Source organism: Myripristis murdjan, chromosome 17 (assembly GCF_902150065.1).
Source record: "Myripristis murdjan chromosome 17, fMyrMur1.1, whole genome shotgun sequence".
Classification (NCBI taxonomy): domain Eukaryota; kingdom Metazoa; phylum Chordata; class Actinopteri; order Holocentriformes; family Holocentridae; genus Myripristis; species Myripristis murdjan.
Window position 1 is genome coordinate 34,919,664 of NC_043996.1, and position 21,223 is coordinate 34,940,886.

The window sequence follows — 21,223 nt, forward strand, 5'->3', positions numbered from 1 at the left end:
TTAAGATTTATTTATTTAATTTTTTTTTTTTTTTTGGCATTTCTGCTTCATTTGACAGTCACAGGGGAGATGGACAGGAAGGGCAGGGGAGAGAGAGGGGATGACCTGTAGCGAAGGACCTGAGGTCGGATTTGAACCCCGGTCGCTGCGATCAGGACTGAGCCCTGGTACGCGCTCTTTACCGATGAGCCACCGGTGTGCACAATATATTTACAATATTTAACAAAAGAAAATGAATCTGCTGTCATTTGCAAAACATTTAGTCTGTATCATATTTATTTGTTTGTCTCATGACAAAAATGATTTCAAATATTAAATCACATTTTAAAACATATGTATATATTCACCTTCATTTATCATGAAAATATACGTATTTTCAATTTTCATTTTGATCCCTTCTTTAACCATTAAATCTCTATACAATCATATACCATACTAAATATATTTTCTAATCCATGGAATATAAAATATGTTTACTATCAAGAATGTATCATGTCATCATTATCATTTATGATTAAAGGTATCACAACAGTTGAAAAAGGGTTCTGGGTGATTTTTGCAGATTTCTTTCTATTGGGTGAATGTCACAGCCCATCAGAGCGCTGGTCACCGTCCACTTCATCTCATCCAGTTTGGCTTTTGGAAAGGTCACAACTCAAACTTTAATCTGACAATTCTGAATTTGATTTTCAATTTTTTACTTAAACTAAAAAAAGTTGAGATTAATGTCAATTAGTAAGACATTGTAGTGTTGGCACATTGTACTGCTGTTGTATCAAACACACATCAACACAGCTTTTTCAGTTGAAGCAGCTGAACTGTGGAACTCCTCGCCAAATCAGATCAGAGAGAACACAACCTTCACAAGTTTCTAATCACACGGAGAAACAACGGCTGAAGGAGATTACTACTGTCTCTGGGAAAATCACACAATGAACCAGAAAATACTGACAATTTTACAACAGGCTGCAGAAATATTATGCTCTCATTTATTTATTAAATTTGTGAGTTGGTAATTAAAATTCCATTGAAAACAATGCAGTGAATTAGAGTTTTATCTTCCCGTTAAAGGGCTGAGGCTGAGAGTAGAGCTTGATCAAATAAAGTGTGAAGAATCATGTTCATCACAGAGACTGACTTTGATTAATTGTAGATTTTATACAAACAGTTGATTAATCAGCCGAGCAGGAAAAGCCTCCACAATAATTCATCTATAATTTCATGCCTTCATTTCTTTCAGGAGAGAGAAGAGAGAGAAGAAAAGCAGCCACAAGTTTCCAACAGCAGCACATTTCATTTACTGATCCTTAATACATGAACTTCAGCATCCAACAACACACACTATGTTATTATGGGCTGTATGAATATGAATCAATACAAGCAGTTTTCATCCATCATGATCATTGAGTCCCAGACAGTGAATATCAGTCTGTGATAACACAGAATGGAATTAGAGGAGCACTGCTGACTTTCTCTAATCACTTGGCAGATTTTCAAGATGTTAGGATGCACAAGAAAATGATCCAGCCAAACAAACGTTCTTCACACACTCATTTAGTTTTTCATGTATGAATGGCTGCATATTGAATTGTCTGCCAGTGATGACAGACTGACATGGAAAGTCTAAAGCAGCAGAAAACAAAGCTAAAGCCACATTTTCAACTTCTACAAGAAAACAAATGAAGGAAAAATTAATTTTGTGTCTTACCTCTTACATACAGTCTGGTGCCTGAGCCAAAGATCTTGTAGTCGCTGCTCCCCACAGTGAAAAGTGCTGTGACAAAAACCTGTGTGTGTTGTTGAATGTGTCAGCTGAGGTGAACACGTCCAAATTATTGAACAAGTGTCATATTTGGGCTTCATGATGTGTTTCTCTGCTGTTGCTGCCAACATGACTGTCAGAGGTTGATTTCTTTTGCTTTATTTGAGCCACTGAGGTAGAAAGAGGCGGTATCCTAGATTCCTCCTCCAGTTTAAATGAGTCCAACAGATGAGACGTGCTGTCTGTCACTTTCCAAAGATTCACAAACTTCTGCTTTAACTCTGAACTCAACGTTGAAAGCGGATTTGTCCCTGATCCAGTTTGTCACATTCAGACCTGACCAGGGGTTCAGCACTTTGCTCAAGGGCTCCTCAGCAGTGGCTACTAAAGGAGGAGCATGTGGACTTTGTTGTGCTCTAAACTGGCTCTCTTCATATCTATGGAGCAGAGAGTTTGCTGTTGGTGTTGGACACCATGTTCTGGTTTTGCTCCACTGACCTCTGAGGTTCCACAGGGATCACTCAAACATTTCTAGTGCACAACGTAATAAAACATAGCATGGTGTGTTTTATTTTTCTCTCTATGGCCCCTCCGCGGCTCCGCAGTACACAAACATAAAACAAGAGAAGAAGAATATTTACATTTTTAATCCAATCAAAGAGGACGTCACACAATTCAAACACATACAGTGTACTGTACCTCAACCAATAGAATTGCCCCAATGTGATTTGGTCATACGCAAAATCACTGATGCGTGCACGGACGATACGTGCAGCGCGCGGATGCTTCGGGCGGGAGACCGCAAGATGAACATGGTGAGGATCTGCAGCAACTCCATCATTTCATTGAAAGAATTACCATTCAGTCGTCAAAATAATATAAATAAACTGGCTATTAAAGAATTGGGACCACCCAGACCAAATTTAAATATCAAGCATGTGAGTCTATTGTATTTGAGGCATTTAACTTGATATAGCTATACAAAAATACTACTGTGTGTACAATTCATGTCTGGTGCTGCCATCTAGTGGTTGAACAGGAAAACCACATTAAACAATGCAATGTCACACTGTAAAGTTAGCTATCTGACGGGAATGAGCCGAACGTCTTTTTATTTTTATACCGTAAGTGTTGTAATATAGGGGCATGGATGAGGTGCACAGAATAGAGGCACAGTGAATGAGCTGAACACAACTCAGCACTTTCTGGGATTTTTAGTGAATCTGGTGCTCCTGGGGTAGGCAGAGCTTTTTCCTTGGTCATCGCATGTTTCTGTCATAATTTATTATTTATGTGAGACTAACAACTGAAATTTACACACACACACACACACACACAAAACACACACACTAACAAAATCGAGTTTAAAATATGAATTTCACAATTGGAACTGCATGAAGGGCATTACTCTGCTGCCCATAACAGACGCCACACCCCAGAAGAAAACTATGGACCAGCAATGATCTTTCATTGTCTGTTGTTGTTTTTGTTTTTTTGTTTTTTTGCTCTTTTTCTCTTTTTGTTGTTCAAAATAAAACTTTCAAATCAAAATCAAATCAAAAGATAATTAAAACCTCATTTTTTATTTGTATCATAATAGTTGTGGGGGCGGGGCCTGTTTGGATGGCGGCCCCCCGCCTCACAAATCCTTCTCATTCTGCCTTTAATGTTAATTAGCGTTCACAAATCAGCCTGTTTTCATCAAAAATGTTTCTTTCCACTTCATGAAATTGTTGACACGTTTTAGAAAAATATCATTGATTTCCACTTTGAAATAATCTCCAGTTCCAGGGCAGAACGGGGCTCAGGAGGCAGAGCGGTCGTCTGGTAACCAGAGGGTTCCCAGTTCAATTCCCAGCTCTTCCACAGTGTGTCGAAGTGTCCTTGAGCAAGATACTGACCCCCTCACCGCTCCTGATGGACAGCTAGGCGCCTTGCATGGCAGCTTCTCCCATCAGTGTGAATGTGAGGCAAACGTTATAAGGTGCTTTGAGGGGTCAGTAGGTTATAGAAATGCAGTCCATTCACCATTTTATTCCATTTAACGATGTGTTGAGGTGAGCGTTGCCTTTTCGTGCACGTCCTGGCTGAGGTGACGTGTTATTGTCGGTACAGTGTCACAGTAATAAATGTCCCATCAGCAGGTGATGGAAACATGAACAGGTCCTCACTTTACACAAACACATGGGCTGAACCCGTCAGGCAAGGAGATGAGTTGGATTTGATGTTGCTGCCGTCCCTTTCTCAGCTGACTTTGTGCTCTACCTGACAGGGTTTCATTCCCACCACCTGACCAGCAGGTTGGTCACTTTTATACAGTTTATTTATTTATTTATTTATTTATTTATTCATTTATTTATTTGTTTGTTTGTTTGTTTATTTATCATCATCATTATTTTATTCATTTTATACAGTTTATAATCATGGATCCACACACGTCACACACCAACCAGAGAGTCAAACACAAAACAAAATACAACACAACATTTAGCATTATGCTCAAAACGACACAATGTAAAGCAAAGCTTCAGAGCTCAGAGCCGTTTGTGTGTCTTCAGCAGTGTCCTGGAAGAACCAGATGACAGCTGAGATGGGAGCTGAAATATGTGGAGCTGGGCTCAAATCAAGCTCTCTTCCTGTGGTAAACAGGGTTTGCCATCTGTTCATGTCTTGGTTAACGCTGCAGAGTTTTTGTACAGCGACGAGCCAACACTTCTCACTGTGGGAAACTCTCTTCCAACAGCCACAGTAGTAGGTGGCTTCATGGGAGGATTTTACTGTGTTGATCACCAACTCACAGCTGCTGCCTCTCCCTTTAGCTGAGAAATCATCTTTTTGAGGATGGTTGTAATCATTATAAACTGCACCATTGCTCACATCAATACGAAGAATCACTTTGAATGTTTCTGTCTCTTTCTTCTGGTACCAGAACACTTCACTGTAGCTACACAGGTCAGTGCCTGTACATCTGAAGGAGACTGTTCCATTTGTGCTGTTGGTCAGTGATACTTGGTCCTGATCCAGCTGTTCTGCCATGGCAACCCCTGCTGTGGAGAAAGGGACAGGTAAATGAAGGTGAGTGTGTCAGAGTTTGCTGGATGCTGATTGGTTGGAAACACTCACCTAAACACAGAGAGCACAGAGCAACACTTGGCAGTGAAAGCATTTTGTCCAGTGAGGTTTCCTCTGTTGAAGCTGGGTACAAGTGGGGCTCCGATTCAGCCGAGGCCAAATAAGGACGGCCGCTGACATCACATGAGGGCGGCCTGCTTTCTAACGCCTCCTCAAATGATTGACAGCTGAGTGGGACCTATGGTGTCAGAGCTTTTCAAACACGTCAGTAACATCCTCCTGTTGGTCACACACCAACAGGTGAGGTGGATGTGCTGCTCTGCTGGATGTAGTGTTGGTGTCAGAGCCTTCCAGCAGCATGGGAGTGTTTTTCTGAGACCAACAGGGAGGCGGTGGAAAGACCATGTGATGCTGTGTGTTTGTAGTGATGGACAACAGAGCAGATCAGCTGAGCTTCCTCCATCTGTTCCTTCCAACAGGCCGACCAACGCCGCAGAGCACAAGCTTCCTGCTGCGCGGCGCCAAGCGGCTGTCAATCAAACTGTGGTTTAGCCCCGCCTCCGCTCCCAGGAAACACCGGCTCAGCCTTTACTAGAAAACCAACCAACAGTTTCACCACATTTTCCATCATGCTGACAGCTTTTCTGTCCCGCTCTGAACTCAAAGACTTCTCTGCAGTGACTTATTATTGCTGCTCAGACCAGACCAGTCACCCCAGTTATTAATCAGCATCAATTATTGTTTATGTTGCTTATAAAACTGAAACCATAGGACAGGCTGATTCATTTTTCCTGGTGAAATACACCATGTTCACAGTTTGAATGAAAAGTTTCTCTCCAGTGTGTTATTGCTGGAGATTTTATTGAAGTTCTCACTGCACACACACGTCGTCACCAACTGGTTTAAAATCAATAAAAAACAGAGAAGTCGAGTCAAGTCAGCTGATTTGTACGGCAGATTTCATACTGAAGTAGATTCAAAGTGCTTCAGATAAACAAATAGAAAATCATGATTATCACTATTATGAATGCTATTATTATGATGAAACTAGTGTGTGTTTCAGTTTTTTACACACTCCAGGAGTCCAGGACTGAACGAGGGTCCTTAAGGTCACAGACAGAAACAACTATACACACACACACACACACACACACACACACACACACACACACACAGGAATGGAAACAATACCTTGCCTGGCTCCACCCGACAGAAAGGATAATAATGCTAAAAATTTAAAACAATAAAATAAAATATTATTACTCATAATAATAATGGTAAAGGTTCAAATCGTTGCTGTATGTAAAGGCCAGGATCTCTGTTTCCTCTCTGTGGCTTTTCAGGCCCACAAGATGTCAACAAATAGGACGACTTCATCCTCACAGCAGCAACACAAAACTAGAATATAAAACTGAATATAAAACTGAATATAAAACTGAATATTAAATTGATATTTAAACTGAATATAAAACTAGAATATAAAACTGAATATAAAACTGACTGTAATCCCTAAAAAATTAATGCCATATTTTTCTTTAACCCCTTAAATTAAAGCTGAAAGTCTGCACTTCAGTCTTGATTAGTCCATGTCAAATCCACTGAGGTGTGTTCAAGGCCAACATGACGAATATTGTGTCTCTGTCCACATACTGATGGAGCTGACTGTATACATGTGCTGATATTAAAATGATGTGTTTAGAGGTCAGCTCAGTGATGCTGGATCACATTTCTTGTCTTTCCATTTTGCTTTTGTCTCAGCCAAATCTGTGTGGACATCAGGGTCTCTGCAGGGCAGAGTCTCTTCAGACGGGGCCGGCGGCTTGTTGCAGGTCAGCTCGGGGTGAGGAGCAGGACAAAGTTTGGAAGGCCCTGGTCTGAATGAGGAGTGGAGCCGTCAGTGAGTCAGTGCTGCAGGACGTTTCCATGATGCTGTTGACTCTCCACTTCATGTTGTCTGCTTTCCAGTGCAGCTGTGCTCAGTGTGTGGGGCAGGGTCTGTGTTCAGCTCCTCCACTAGATGGCGCTGTGGTGTTTGGGCAGCAGAGGGGCTCTGTGCTGAGTGGAGAGCGTGTGGTGTGTTTGTGAAGGAGGGCCCTGAACGCCTCCTGGCAGCTCTGCAGGAAGAGTCCCACAGACACAGTTCACCTGCGGCCCGACGGCATCGATCTACGGCTCCTCCGGCTCCTCGCGTGTCGCCTCCTCTTTCATTTCTACGTCACTGTGGAGGTCAGAGCTCAGAGGTCAGAGGTCATGGCGGCCGGACCGCAGAGGGAACGCGTCTCCCCGACGTGCGCCGTAAGTTTCTCTGGATAATGACTCCGTTTCACAGCAGCGGCAGCACAGGCTCAAAGTGAGCCGCCGGACTTGTTCAGATGGACGTCCTTTAGTTTGAATAAAGCCGTGGATCATGTCAGGCTGGGACTTTCACTAAAATGCTTTCATTCAACACATCCTGAGCTCAGCAGCACAGAGAGCAGCACAGGAAACAGCTGGCAGCATTTCTACCTCTTCTTACCACACAGGCCAGTTCAGCCTGCTGGCCTGCTGAACCAGGATATTAATGTCAGAAATTGTTCATATTTTACTGATATTTTGAGTTTGTCTCTAGATAGATATCTATTTTTATTTAAAGTACGCTATTTGTACTTTGAGTTTGATGTTGTATTGGCCCACAGTTACACTTTATAATTTAAATGTATAAGGGCTGTGTATTTTAAGTTGCATTATTTTGTGTCATAGTTTCATTTCATTTTCTAATTTGATCTCAAAGGGACAGTGTGGAGCTCAAACATATACTGTATGTCACTATTTGATTCCATATCGTGCTTTGTTTTTTGTTGACACTACAATAAATGTGTTTTTTGAAGAATAGTTTGATGTAGTTGGATTATTCAAGGTATTTCCTCTAGTTTTAGAGCTTCTTTTGAGTTTCTAGTTCTTTTAAAGCTGCTTTGATGGACTGTAGTGGAAACAGAACAGTGAACAAAGACATTTGGTCAGAGGATTATTGCTTTTAATAGAATTATTTAAAACATATGAACATGCTGAGGTCTCAACACTGTACAGCAAGTTTCAAAGGAGAGAAAGAGGGAGATACAGTAATAATAATAATAATAATAACAACAATAACAACAACAACAACAACAGCAATAATAATAATAATTATAATTATTATAATAATAATAATTATTATTATTATTATTATTATTATTATTATTATTATAACAATAAGAATCAATTTTATTGATTTAGCACCTCTCATACAGTGGTTGCAGCCCAAAGTGCTTCACAGCAATATAATTTACATGAAATGAGCATAAACAGACAGAGTACAGAATAAAAGCAAGTCGTGTCAGACAGCAATTTTTTCATGTCCCCTCCAGGAATTACTCTCTGACATTTTGCTGTTTATTGTCGCCCAATAATGAAATGGGATTTTTGACCCTGACCTCGATTTTATTTGAGTGATCTTTGAGAAAAACCTGTAACTTCTGTGTATTTGTGTGTGTGTGTGTGTGTGTGTGTGTGTGTGTGTGAAGCCCTTTGGCTCGACTCCTGTTGGTTGGGCTGAACAAATCAAAGTGACTTGACTCAGTTTGTCCATTTTTCTGGAACAGGGACCACATTTGATCATTTAGGACCAAACATGTCTTATAGATATGTTACACTGTTCTATATATCCTATGTAATGTATGTATATTTCCCAACATGCATGTTATATTTTCCACATGATGTCATCCATGTCAGATTTCCTTGTTTGATGAGATTTTCATGAATAAAGGTCATTTCTGTGGACACATTTCTCTGTCATCATGTTGCTTTGTTTTATCACCAATTCTAAGACACGACAACAGCTGACTTCATGTTGAACACAACATGTTTTTACTCATTCTTATTTCTCATTCACACACACACACACACACACACAGAAATGTCAGCAGATCCAGAAAAGACAAAGAAAAGGTGTACAGGTGGAAACCCAAGACGGGCTTCTGTCAAACTTCAGTGTGAAACAACATCTGCACTGAGTGCAGCTTCTAGAAGAGGTGAAGAGCTGCTGAGGTCCAAATCCAGCCAGACAAATCATGTGAAAGTGAGGTAGCAGAGCTCCCACTGAGCACACACACAGTTTTTCTGTGGGAGAGGCCAGGATCTCAGTCACAGTGGGGTTGGGATCCTGGGGGGAGGAGGTCCACACACAAGTCAGGATGGAAGCTGCTTTGAAAAGTGCCGTATGAATCCTCCGCCCTCCAGAAGCTCCCACGCCACGCAAACCTCCACCATAGGTCCCACTCAGCTGTCAATCATTTGAGGAGGCGTTAGAAAGCACGCCGCCCTCATGTGATGTCAGCGGCCGTCCTTATTTGGCCTCGGCTGAATCGGAGCCCCACTTGTACCCAGCTTCAACAGAGGAAACCTCACTGGACAAAATGCTTTCACTGCCAAGTGTTGCTCTGTGCTCTCTGTGTTTAGGTGAGTGTTTCCAACCAATCAGCATCCAGCAAACTCTGGCACACTCACCTTCATCTACCTGTCCCTTTCTCCACAGCAGGGGTTGCCATGGCAGCACAGCTGCATCAGGACCAGTTATCACTGACCAGCAGAACCAATGAGAAAGTCTCCTTCAGATGTACAGGAACTGACCAGTGTAGCTACAGTGAAGTGTTCTGGTACCAGAAGAAAGAGACAGAAACATTAAAAGTGATTCTTTACATTAACAGAAAAACTGGTGTACTTAATTCAAATTTTGGCCATCCTCAAAAAAATGATTTCTCAGCTGTAAAAGACACAAATGGCTGTGAGTTGGTGATCAACAAAGTAAAAGCCTCCCATGACGCCACCTACTACTGTGCCTGTTATGCTCTCCACAGTGAGAAGTGTTGGCTCATCGCTGTACAAAAACTCTGCAGCGTTAACCAAGAAATGAACAGATGGCAAACCCTGTTTACCACAGGAAGAGAGCTTGATTTGAGCCCAGCTTCACATATTTCAGCTCCCATCCCAGCTGTCATCTGGTTCTTCCAGGACACTGCTGAAGCCACACATATACACTATATTGCCAAAAGTATTCACTCAGCTATCCAAATCATTGAATTCAGGTGTTCCAGTCACTTCCATGGCCACAGGTGTATAAAATCAAGCACCTAGGCATGCAGACTAATTCTACAAACATTTGTGAAAGAATGGGTCGCTCTCAGGAGCTCAGTGAATCCCAGTGTGGTGCTGTAATAGTAATGTAATAGGATGCCACCTGTGCAATAAGTCCAGTCGTGAAATTTCCTCACTACTAAATATTCCACAATCAACTGTTAGTGGTACTATAACAAAGTGGAAGCGATTGGGAATGACAGCAACTCAGCCATGAAGTGGTAGGCCACGTAAAATCACAGAGCGGGGTCAGCGGATGCTGAGACGCATAGTGTGCAGAGGACGCCAACTTTCTGCAGAGTCAATAGCTACAGACCTCCAAACTTCCAAGAACAGTGCATAGAGACCTTCATGGAATGGGTTTCCATGGCTGAGCAGCTGCATCCAGGCCTTATATCACCAAGCAGTGACAAATCACGCTTCTCCGTCTGGTGATCTGATGGACGAGTCTGGGTTGCCAGGAGAACGGTACTTGTCTGACCGCATTGTGCCAAGTGTAAAGTTTGGTGGAGGGGGGATTATGGTGTGGGCTTGTTTTTTGGACGTTGGGCTTGGCCCCTTAGTTCCAGTGAAAGGAACTCTTAATGCTTCAACATACAAAGACATTTTGGACAATTTCATGCTCCCAACTTTGTGGGAACAGTTTGGAGATGGCCCCTTCCTCTTCCAACATGACTGTGCACCAGTGCACAAAGCAAGGTCCATAAAGACATGGATGAGCGAGTTTGGTGTGGAAGAACTTGACTGGCCTGCACAGAGTCCTGACCTCAACCCGATCGAACACCTTTGGGCTGAATTAGAGCGGAGACTGCGAGCCAGGCCATCTCGTCCAACATCAGTGTCTGACCTCACAGATGCACTTCTGGAAGAATGGTGACAAATACCCATAAACACTCTCCTAAACCTTGTGGAAAGCCTTCCTAGAAGAGTTGAAGCTGTTATAGCTGCAAAGGATGGGCCCACATCATATTAAATCCTATGGTTTAAGAATGGGATGTCACTCACGTTCATATGCGTGTGAAGGCAGACGAGCAAATACTTTTGGCAATATAGTGTATATACATCATCATACATCTTCATTTTCTGCTGCTTATCTGGAAGGCTGTGGAGGTCAGAGTGTCTCTGTAGGAAGTTTAGCTGCAGCCGTCAAACTGCCTGCAGGGATAATCTGCCCGGCGTCCTCCCCTGCCGGTGCTGGGTTCAGCTGCAGGAAACTGTGGACTGTCCACTCTGTAATGACACACACACAGCTGTGCTGCAAACACATTACTGTCTAAAACCCCTCAGGTCAGACCAACATAAAGCCTAAAGCTGAGAGTCACCAGAGACAGGAACACTGATAAGAAATGAAGCCAAACCTGTGGATAAGTGCTAACAGAAACATACAGAGAGAATAAAAAAGGCTCTGGAACTGATCCCTGTGGAACCTCAGAGGTCAGTGGAGCAAAACCAAAACATGGTGTCCAACAGCAACAGCAAACTCTCTGCTCCATAGATATGAAGAGAGCCAGTTTAGAGCACAACAAAGTCCACACGCTCCTTGTTCAAATGTGACCTCTGCCCTCCTTTAATAGCCACTGCTGAGGAGCCCTTGAGCAAAGTGCCGAACCCCTGGTCAGGTCTGAATGTGACAAACCGGATCAGGGACAAATCCACTTTCAACGTTGAGTTCAGAGTTAAAGCAGAAGTTTGTGAATCTTTGGAAAGAGACAGACAGCACGTCTCATCTGTTGGACTCATTTCAACTGGAGGAGGAATCTAGGATACCGCCTCTTTCTACCTCAGTGGCTCAAATAAAGCAAAAGAAATCAACCTCTGACAGTCATGTTGGCAGCAACAGCAGAGAAACACATCATGAAGCCCAAATATGACACTTGTTCAATAATTTGGACGTGTTGACCTCAGCTGACACATTCAACAACACACACAGGTTTTTGTCACAGCACTTTTCACTGTGGGGGGCAAGATCTTTGGCTCAGGCACCAGACTGTATGTAACAGGTAAGACCCAAAATTCATTTTTCCTTCATTTGTTTTCTTGTAGAAGTTGAAAATGGGGCTTTAGCTTTGTTTTCTGCTGCTTTAGACTTTCCATGTCAGTCTGTCATCACTGGCAGACAATTCAATATGCAGCCATTCGTACATGAAAAACTAAATGAGTGTGTGAAGAACGTTTGTTTGGCTGGATCATTTTCTTGTGCATCCTAACATCTTGAAAATCTGACAAGTGATTAGAGAAAGTCAGCAGTGCTCCTCTAATTCCATTCTGTGTTATCACAGGCTGATATTCACTGTCTGGGACTCAATGATCATGATGGAGGAAAACTGCTTGTATTGATTCATATTCATACAGCCCATAATAACATAGTGTGTGTTGCTGGATGCTGAAGTTCATGTATTAAGGATCAGTAAATGAAATGTGCTGCTGTTGGAAACTTGTGGCTGCTTTTCTTCTCTCTCTTCTCTCTCCTGAAAGAAATGAAGGCATGAAATTATAGATGAATTATTGTGGAGGCTTTTCCTACTCGGCTCATTTATCGACTATTTGTATCAAATCTACAATTAATCAAAGTCTCTGTGATGAACATGATTCTTCACAGTTTATTTCATCAAGCTCTGCTCTCAGTCTCTGCCCTTCAACGGGAAGACAAAACTTTAATTTACTGCATTGTTTTCAATGGAAATTTTAATTACCAACTCACAAATTTAATAAATAAATGAGAGCATAATATTTCTGCAGCTTGTTGTAAAATTATCATTATTTTCTGGTTTCTTGTGTGATTTTTCCAGAGACAGTAGTAATCTCCTTCAGCCGTTGTTTCTCCGTGTGATTAGAAACTTGTGAAGGTTGTGTTCTCTCTGATCTGATTTGGCGAGGAGTTCCACAGTTCAGCTGTTTCAACTGAAAAAGCCGTCTTCCCAAACTGTGTTGATGTGTGTTTGATACAACAGCAGAACAATGTGCCAGCACTACAATGTCTTACTAACTGTTGAAGGTGCTGCTGCTAAAAAAAAAAAAAAAAAAAAAATTTCACTGCTGCTCGTGCGCTGCTGCTAGAGAATAGTTCTTGAAGTTTCCTCCAGCAGCTTGAGTGTGTGTTGACAGAGTGAAGAGGCAGCTCTCAGGCTGTGACACAACAGCAGACATGGAGAGGATCGCTGAGTGCATATGAACTTCTGCTGCTTCCGTTTGGATTTGATGGTTTATATATCACTGATTCTTGGGAATTTGGATAAAACAGGTTTTAATTTTTGGAAAAAAAGTGCTTTAAATTACAAAATCTGAAGGTATATCATTATAGGCCAAGGTCTTGGCTGTTCAGCAATGTGCCGGTGCAACCTCCTCATTTTGCATTTTTTTCATAAAATAGGTTTTTCCAGTTATTAGGCTACTTTGTTTTTGTCAACACCGTCACCGTAATGTTTTTTTTTTTTAATTTGAAAAACATATTTTTGTATTAAAGAGACTATTACTTTAATAACTCAACAGCACCCAGGAAACATATTGTAAGCATATTCATTTAAAACCAATATAACTGCCTCTAACGGTGGTGACACTCGTCTGACGGTGGTGACAGTCGCCTCATTACAACATACAATCCTGAGCTCTGTTATAAGCATTTTTCAGACTTCAGTCATCACCGTCAGACAGAAAACCTGACGGTGGTGACGTCTGACGGTGGAGACACAAACCTGCTCTTTCACATGATCAGCATGAGTTGTTCACATTAGCCAGCTTGTTTTCGCCCTGTTGCTACCTGCATCAGACCTCTTCTTAAAAAGTGTACATTTATTCCATAATCTAATTTAATATTTTTTATACAGAAGTGACGGTGTTGACATGTTATGGTTGTGACAGTAGCAGTGTCCAAAAATATGAAGAGATTTAAGAGAAAATAGCAAACTTCCAGGAGCCTGAGCGGTCTTGAAGCATGCAGTAGAGCTGAAGGTTTGAAAAGGGCTCCTCAGGAATGTAACTGACCTTGTAGTTTTTTTATTATTATTTTTTAAATAAATATCTGACGGTGGTGACGAATATCTGGGACACATTTTGAGCAACCACAAAATAATAGTAAATATTGTTCAAAACCCATCGTTTGTAGTTTTTAATACATATTATGATGTATTCTTTCATGTGGTAAAGATATTATTCGATGAAATTATTACTTTTTGTTGTTTTAATCAAGTTGAAATGATTACCTCCTATCCGAGGACAACTGGTTTTGTAGGCCATGGGCCAACATATAATCATTAAATTAATGCAAATTAAAAATAAACCTATAAAAGAACCTTACAAATGTGCAAAGGACCCCCTGATTATGCCCTTGATTCTTTTTATTTATTAAAATGTTGTAAATTTCCAGCAGAAATAGCATTTTTCTTAGTGGGACATTATTTATCCAAATTCTCAAGAATCAGTGAAATGTGAGCTGAGCTCATTGTGTTTGTACACAAGAGGATTCAGGCCACACCAAAATGGAGAAAAATCACCTCTGCAATTCATTTCAGAATCCTGAAAAATATGTCAGAATTGGGTTAGGGTTGCAATCCGAATTCTGAAAGTTGAATCAGATTTCTGCCTTTATTCTTAGATTATTGCAATTAAAGTAGAAATTATAAACTTAATTTTGACTTATCCAAAAGCCAAACTGGATGAGATGAAGTGGACGGTGACCAACGCTCTGATGGGTTGTGGCATACACCCAATAGAAAAAATCTGCCAAAATCACCCAGAACCCTTGTTCCACTGGTATGATACCTTACATCATAAATGATAACAATGACATGTAACATACATGGTAGCAAATATGTTTTATATTCCGTTCATCAAAAAAGATATTTAATGTGGTATCTGACCAGGGCCGGAGTGGGACTCATTTTCAGCCCTGGAGTTTAATGCCTCAGACCGGCCCACTTTAGATCACGACCTATTATTATTAAAATCAAAAAATATAACGGGTCACTACTATTGTTTGAGCATAGAAAGTGGTTATATTAGAACTAATGCTTGCTTGTTCACACACTCACACACCTGTTCCTTCCATACTGACAGGAGCAATCCCCCCATCACTACTGGCTTCTGGCTCTGCTTCTGACACTAAATCAAATTTTAAAAATTGTCATAATTCTCAGCACAAATCTCCCCTTTTTACAAAGCCTTCTGATCAATTCAGGTCAGTTTCATTAATGTAGTGCTGAATCATCTAGCATTTCAGGACACTTTTCATATAGAGCAGGTCTACACCATACTCTTCATTATATTAATTCTAATAATATTCACTCAATGAGCAATCCTGCCTGCCCACTCTGGACTTGTGGGCTCATGGCTGATGCTTGGTGCTGGATCTTGCTTCTGACTCTGAGGGGCTACAAGACAAAGTTTCCCAGTTATGTGGCGTCGCATCATACTATTATTTAGATTATATAACACTATGTTATATGCCACAACGCCACACAATTCATTGACTTGATAATTAATTAACTTGAACGGTGGTTTGCAGGCAAAGTTCAACATCTTGCCTTACCCGTTTCATCGTCCTCATGTGTCGTTTCAAACAGAGAGCTCATTTTAGTGAAAAAGTTGCCAATTTTAGCAGATTTGGCTGCGTATGTTTCCAGAGCTTTCCTCTTCTTGCCTTCTCCGCGCCACCCTTTGCTCTTTCTATTTTCCATCTTTCAAACACCACTGACCGAGTGCACGGACGTGATGCAAAAAAAAAAAAAAAAAGAGCTGCCAGTGGAGGCGGAGGTGGCCCAGGGACAGCGGTAAGCAGATTGGCCCACCAGGAATTGTCCCAGTCCTCCCAATTAGCCACTCAGGGCTTGTATCTGACCTTTAAACAACTTCATGGTTAAAGAAAAGTTAAAAATTCTAATTTGAAAAAAATATGGATATTTATATGATACATGAAGGTGAATGTATCAAAATGATATAATGTGTGATTTGATATGTGATAGTTTTTTGTCAATAGATGAGAAAAATGAAAACGATAAGCAAAAAATGTTTTGCAAATGACAGCAGATATTTTATTTTGTTAAACAATGTAAATATATATTTTTATGTCACATGACTGCTTGGAGTAGTTTGTAGTATTTTACCCCAATTTTGAAAAAGTGAAGACAGTCCATCATCAATAAGAGCTGCCAGATATTTGTAAGAATAGATGAGGGCATCATCTGCATACAGACGTACATGTGTCATCCAGATTGTTAACCCAGATTGTAAAGAAGAAAACAAGAACAGAGCCAGGAGCGACTCTTGGGGAAAACTTGGAGCAACATTTAATCCACTTGATGAGAGCCTCACAAAGACTGACACAGCATCCAGCAGCTTCCTGAGCCCAGACTGATCACAGGACAAGACACAGGCAAGTCAAAACAGGGTTTTCACACTGACTGTGACTGTGTGCTGCTCGTTGCTCTTGTCAAACCTCAGGTCGTCCAGTTGTGCCGCCCAAAGTGAGCATCTACCCAGCGACCAGAGCCGACTCAAACAAGAACAGCTCCCTGCTGTGTCTGGCCACATCCATGTTTCCTCCTGAGGTCCAGTTCTCTTGGAGGACAAAGGACAACAAGAGGACAATTCCTGAGGGAGAGCGAATGGAGCTCAGAGAGGAAGAGCATGCCGCCTCCATCGTGCTGATCGATCAGGAGGAGCTCATCACGTATCAATACATCTGCTCCGTCAAACACCAAGGGGGCACGGTGGAGGCCAAGATACCACCAGGTAATGAAGTCTGGCTGCTTGTGTTCAGCAGTGATTTAGCTTCATCTGGAAACACGTCCAACAAGCCAAGAGGAGCAGAGAAATGACACTTTTCCCTCCAACATGTCCCTCATGTTGTGTTTCAGAGCTTCCAGCGTCAGCAGCCTCCATCCCTCCAGTCACAGACACAGCAGAGCCGCCAGCCGGGGAGCAAAGTGACGGTAAGATCAGCTGCTGCCTTCGCTAATTCACTTCCATCAGCACGTTGGACTGAAATGCAGCAGCTTCCTGAAGACTGGAGGCTCAACATTTGCACAGCAGCATCTCACTTCTTCTTCTGATGTCTGACAGTAACACTGTGAGCTCTGACAGCAGCTCTTCATACTCAACTGCTGTAATCATGTCAAGCATCAACATCTGCACCTTTGCATCGTATGTGGCTTTGCACACATTAGTTGCACATGATTCCATTTGCACATCATTCAATTTCATTTGTGTCCCAGTTGCCAGTTACTTTACTTTCCCCTCATTTTTATCAGCCAGTTTTGATTTTGCCATTCTTTCTCTGTGTTTTATTCTGTGTGTGCTTGGTGCTTTGTGTCCTGCTGCTTTTGCAGACACACACTCAGCATTTCACTGCACGTTGTGTGTAATTGTGTGTGTGGCCACGCACATTAGATGTGATGATAAATCCTGTGCATCAATATGTATGTGTGTGTGTGTTTGTGTGTGTGTGTGTGTGTGTGTGTGGTCTCCCAGTGTCCTTCCAGTTCCAGTGCAGGGTGAAGCTGCTCTCTCTGGTTTCCACAATGATGATAGTGAAGAGCATGGTGTACTGCTGTGGACTCTCTCTCCTGATCATCCACAGAAACAAGGGACCTGCTGACTGACTGTCCTGCAGCGCCGCTTGATGATGTCATCACTGACTGTCCTGCAGCGTCGCCTGATGATGTCATCACTGAGCGAAGTGTCATCAGTTAATTGCATTTCCTGTTTTGCTCAGTTGTTGGAAACGTTGTCACTTTATGTTTAACCCTTTGAAAGGCTTTTATTTTGGAAAGGAAATTTATTCTCAAAATTCACTTTTAGTTTCGCCTGTTCATTTTCTTCTTGGTGGCAATTTTCTTGTTTTTTGTTTGTTTGTTTTTTTTCCCATTATTTCTGGTGACTATATTTTTTTGGATGCTAAATTTGCGATGTTTCAGAGTAATTGACTTAAAATATGATTGTATGAAATTATAACTGTACTTTTTGTTTTGTTGTAATTTTTTAATGAATTCTTTCTAATTCTTTGGACGTTTTCTTTGGTTCCTTCCAGTCTTTGGCTGATTTCTTGCTGATGAACTCGTCATATTTTCTCCATGTTTTGGAAGGACATCATGAGCTTTTATTTATTGATAAAATGTGTTTTCCAGGTCAGGATCCATAACAAATGTTTCCCTTCCTGGTTGTGAAATTCCCCTCTGAACAAAAACCAACATGAGATGAATTTTCTGTTCTGTTCTATCGACCTTTTCAATAAAGTGTCACATACACAGTGTGTGTGTGTTTGTGTCTTAGGTATATGATATATACATACATTTATTTTTGAATTTAATTATTGTTATTGTTATTAATTAATTAACCAATTAAAAAAAACATTATTTTATCTATATATATTTGTCCCTTTCTGTTTTCCTCTACTCCTCCTTTATGAATTGCGAAAGCCTGAGTCAAGATTTTTTTCTTAAGTGTTTTTACTCTTCTTAGGGCATGAACATTTTTGTGAGTCTCCATACTTCTTATAGATGCAGGACTGGTATTACCATGTCATTATACTGGTATTTTATACTGGTATTAATATGTTTTCAGCAACAAGAACTGACAGTCTCTGCATGAAGCTCAATGGAGGGGAGAAGCAGAGAGCATTCTAACAGCTGATATGCAATTCCACCATAGAAACCACTGCATTTAGGAGAAAATGACTTTTAAACAGCTGTCCACTGCAGTGACCGCCATGCACTCCTACTTTGGCCAGCAGTTATCAGTGCATTCCAACACGTATGCACTGATAACTCAACCTGATCTCACAGAAATCCGTGAAATGAGCACAACCTCTTAACAACGCATTGCGTGCTCCTGGCACATAACCTGCTATAATTATGTGTGGCCACCACAGAAACAGCGTCCACTGAAAGTCAATTAGGATCCGTGTCGTATGGCCACCACGCAAACGCTGTCCACTGAAAGTCAATTTCATGTGGGTGGTAGTTCATAGATCCCGGAAGTGCAAATTTAATCAAAATAAAATAATAAAATAAAAAATAAAAAATCGCCAGTTTTCTAGACTAGGCCTACCGTATTGACCCGCATAAAAGACGACCCTGATTTTAAGATGACCCCTCTTTTTCAAGACTATTTAAAAAAAAAAAAAAAAAAAAAGCCACCGGCCTGCATCAGGCGGGTCGGCCGCGGCACAGGCTGGTACCGCGCCCACCCGGTCAGGTCTGCGGGATCTGACAGGTGAGCGGTCAGTGCCGCGGTCGGCCCGCCTGGTGCCATGGCCGGTAGGAGTAGTATCTAACATGGAAGGGCGCAAGCCAGTAATTTCGCCTAGGGCGGCACATAGGCAGAACCGCCACTGTATAGTTTATAATGTCATCATTTTCATATTTTTCTAGTCCACAAAAATCACATTTTAAGCCATTTTGAAATCAATGAACGAAATTTTATTTTAATCTGAAAACACCGGCGTTACCAAGGCAACGCGCTTCATGCTACCTGGTGACTCCCGGCTTCTCGGCTTCAAAGACGTCACGCCGTGGGTGGTGGTTCATAGATCCCGGAAGTGCAAATTTAATCGGTATTCTGAAAAAAAGGTCTGATTATTAGCCATAACGTTGTAACCACCCAAGGCAGACTTACCACGAGCTATGAGGATGTGTAACGATGGCATGTGTCCACAAGTCCCGTATAATATCAACTTTATTTTAAGAAAACACGTTTTATTTGCGATATCATATCACGGAGAAGCACTACATTACCCATAATCCTAGTGTTTATCAGCGACGTGTCTGAATTGACAGCTTTCATCAATAAAGTCAATAAAATCTAATAAAGTGCATGAAAGTTGATAATGTGCTGATATGTTACGCCATTGAACACAACTCTTTCAGTCAGCGAAACAGAGCGGGTCGACAAACCGTGGAAACACGTCAAAAATAGCACTAACGATTTATATAGTCTATAGATATATTTTATTTTTCTCATAACACATCTTTACTCGTGGCATAAACATAGGCTACATGTTAAGGTTATGCTTTTGCTGTTGAAAAACTACCGTATGTATGGTTTTTAAACCTAAATTCACAATGTTTATCCTAACCCGGAAGAGGGGTACCAGAACTACAATTCGTGCAGAGTTGCAACACACAGAGCTTTCCTGCGCCATAGCTTTTGTAGTTCTAACATGTTATGTCTATTATATGAAGTGGTGATCACTAATTTTGCAATCTTAATCAAAGTTTTTGGGTGTGGGAAGAACGCCTGAATGGTCAGATTTTAATTTTTTTTTTTCTTAAGATAGTGAAATCATGTTTTTTCCATGTTTTGACACTAGTCGGTGGCGCCCCCTATTGGTTTGCCATCGGACATGATAGTAGAGGTCAAGAGCTTTCCAAAAATGTTGACCCCATGTCTCTACCATATTTTGTTGCTGCACTGTAAGCCTTTAAAAGTGTCTCAGGTGCAAGGTTCAAAGGGCACTTGTGGGGAGCAGGAACTGCCCACTGGTCTCACACTGAGATATGTTACTCCATAGGTCAAGACCTTTCAAACGATGTCTTCATTGTTGTTCTGTGACAAAGTTTGATTTTCATCGTGCTCCAAGCCAAGGCTGTCTCAGGTGTACATCTGCAGACCTCTTTTAGGGCCAAACTTGATAAAATCAGTCAAACTTCTTTAAGGGGGTATGTAATGGCCAAATTTATTTAGAATATTGATGTTAGTCATATACACAGTCATACTTTTCAATTTGGACCATTTCAAAGCTTTTTTTCCCCATAAAATACTCAATGTTTCATATTTCAGATTTTCCCATTAACTTAATATGGCCACCTGAGACACTTTTAAAGGCTTACAGTGCAGCAACAAAAAATGGCACAGACATGGGGTCAACATTTTTGGAAAGCTCTTGACCTCTACTATCATGTCCGATGGCAAACCAATAGGGGGCGCCACCGACTAGTGTCAAAACATGGAAAAAAACATGATTTCACTATCTTAAGAAAAAAAAAATTAAAATCTGACCATTCAGGCGTTCTTCCCACACCCAAAAACTTTGATTAAGATTGCAAAATTAGTGATCACCACTTCATATAATAGACATAACATGTTAGAACTACAAAAGCTATGGCGCAGGAAAGCTCTGTGTGTTGCAACTCTGCACGAATTGTAGTTCTGGTACCCCTCTTCCGGGTTAGGATAAACATTGTGAATTTAGGTTTAAAAACCATACATACGGTAGTTTTTCAACAGCAAAAGCATAACCTTAACATG

The 21,223-nt window shown here is 41.2% G+C and overlaps 1 protein-coding gene across 1 annotated transcript; it reads left to right on the forward strand.

Annotated features, from left to right (window-relative positions):
• The first annotated feature begins 4,796 nt into the window (after positions 1-4,796).
• Positions 4,797-17,713, forward strand: LOC115375419 (uncharacterized). Its single transcript, XM_030074809.1, has 8 exons — positions 4,797-4,827; positions 6,614-6,674; positions 6,922-7,129; positions 9,308-9,464; positions 11,893-11,982; positions 16,418-16,708; positions 16,834-16,908; positions 17,447-17,713. The coding sequence occupies exons 1-8, from the start codon at positions 4,797-4,799 to the stop codon at positions 17,575-17,577; spliced, it is 1,044 nt and encodes a 347-aa protein (XP_029930669.1). The 3' UTR covers positions 17,578-17,713.
• Positions 17,714-21,223: the final 3,510 nt, after the last annotated feature.

Excerpts from the sequence above, each read along its gene's own strand:
- LOC115375419 (XM_030074809.1), top strand. The coding sequence starts at position 4,797 with ATGGCAACCCCTGCTGTGGAGAAAGGGACAG. Across the intron at positions 4,828-6,613 it reads TGCTGTGGAGAAAGGGACAG|GGTCTCTGCAGGGCAGAGTC; the intron begins GTAAATGAAGGT and ends TGTGGACATCAG. Across the intron at positions 16,909-17,446 it reads AGCCGGGGAGCAAAGTGACG|TGTCCTTCCAGTTCCAGTGC; the intron begins GTAAGATCAGCT and ends GTGGTCTCCCAG.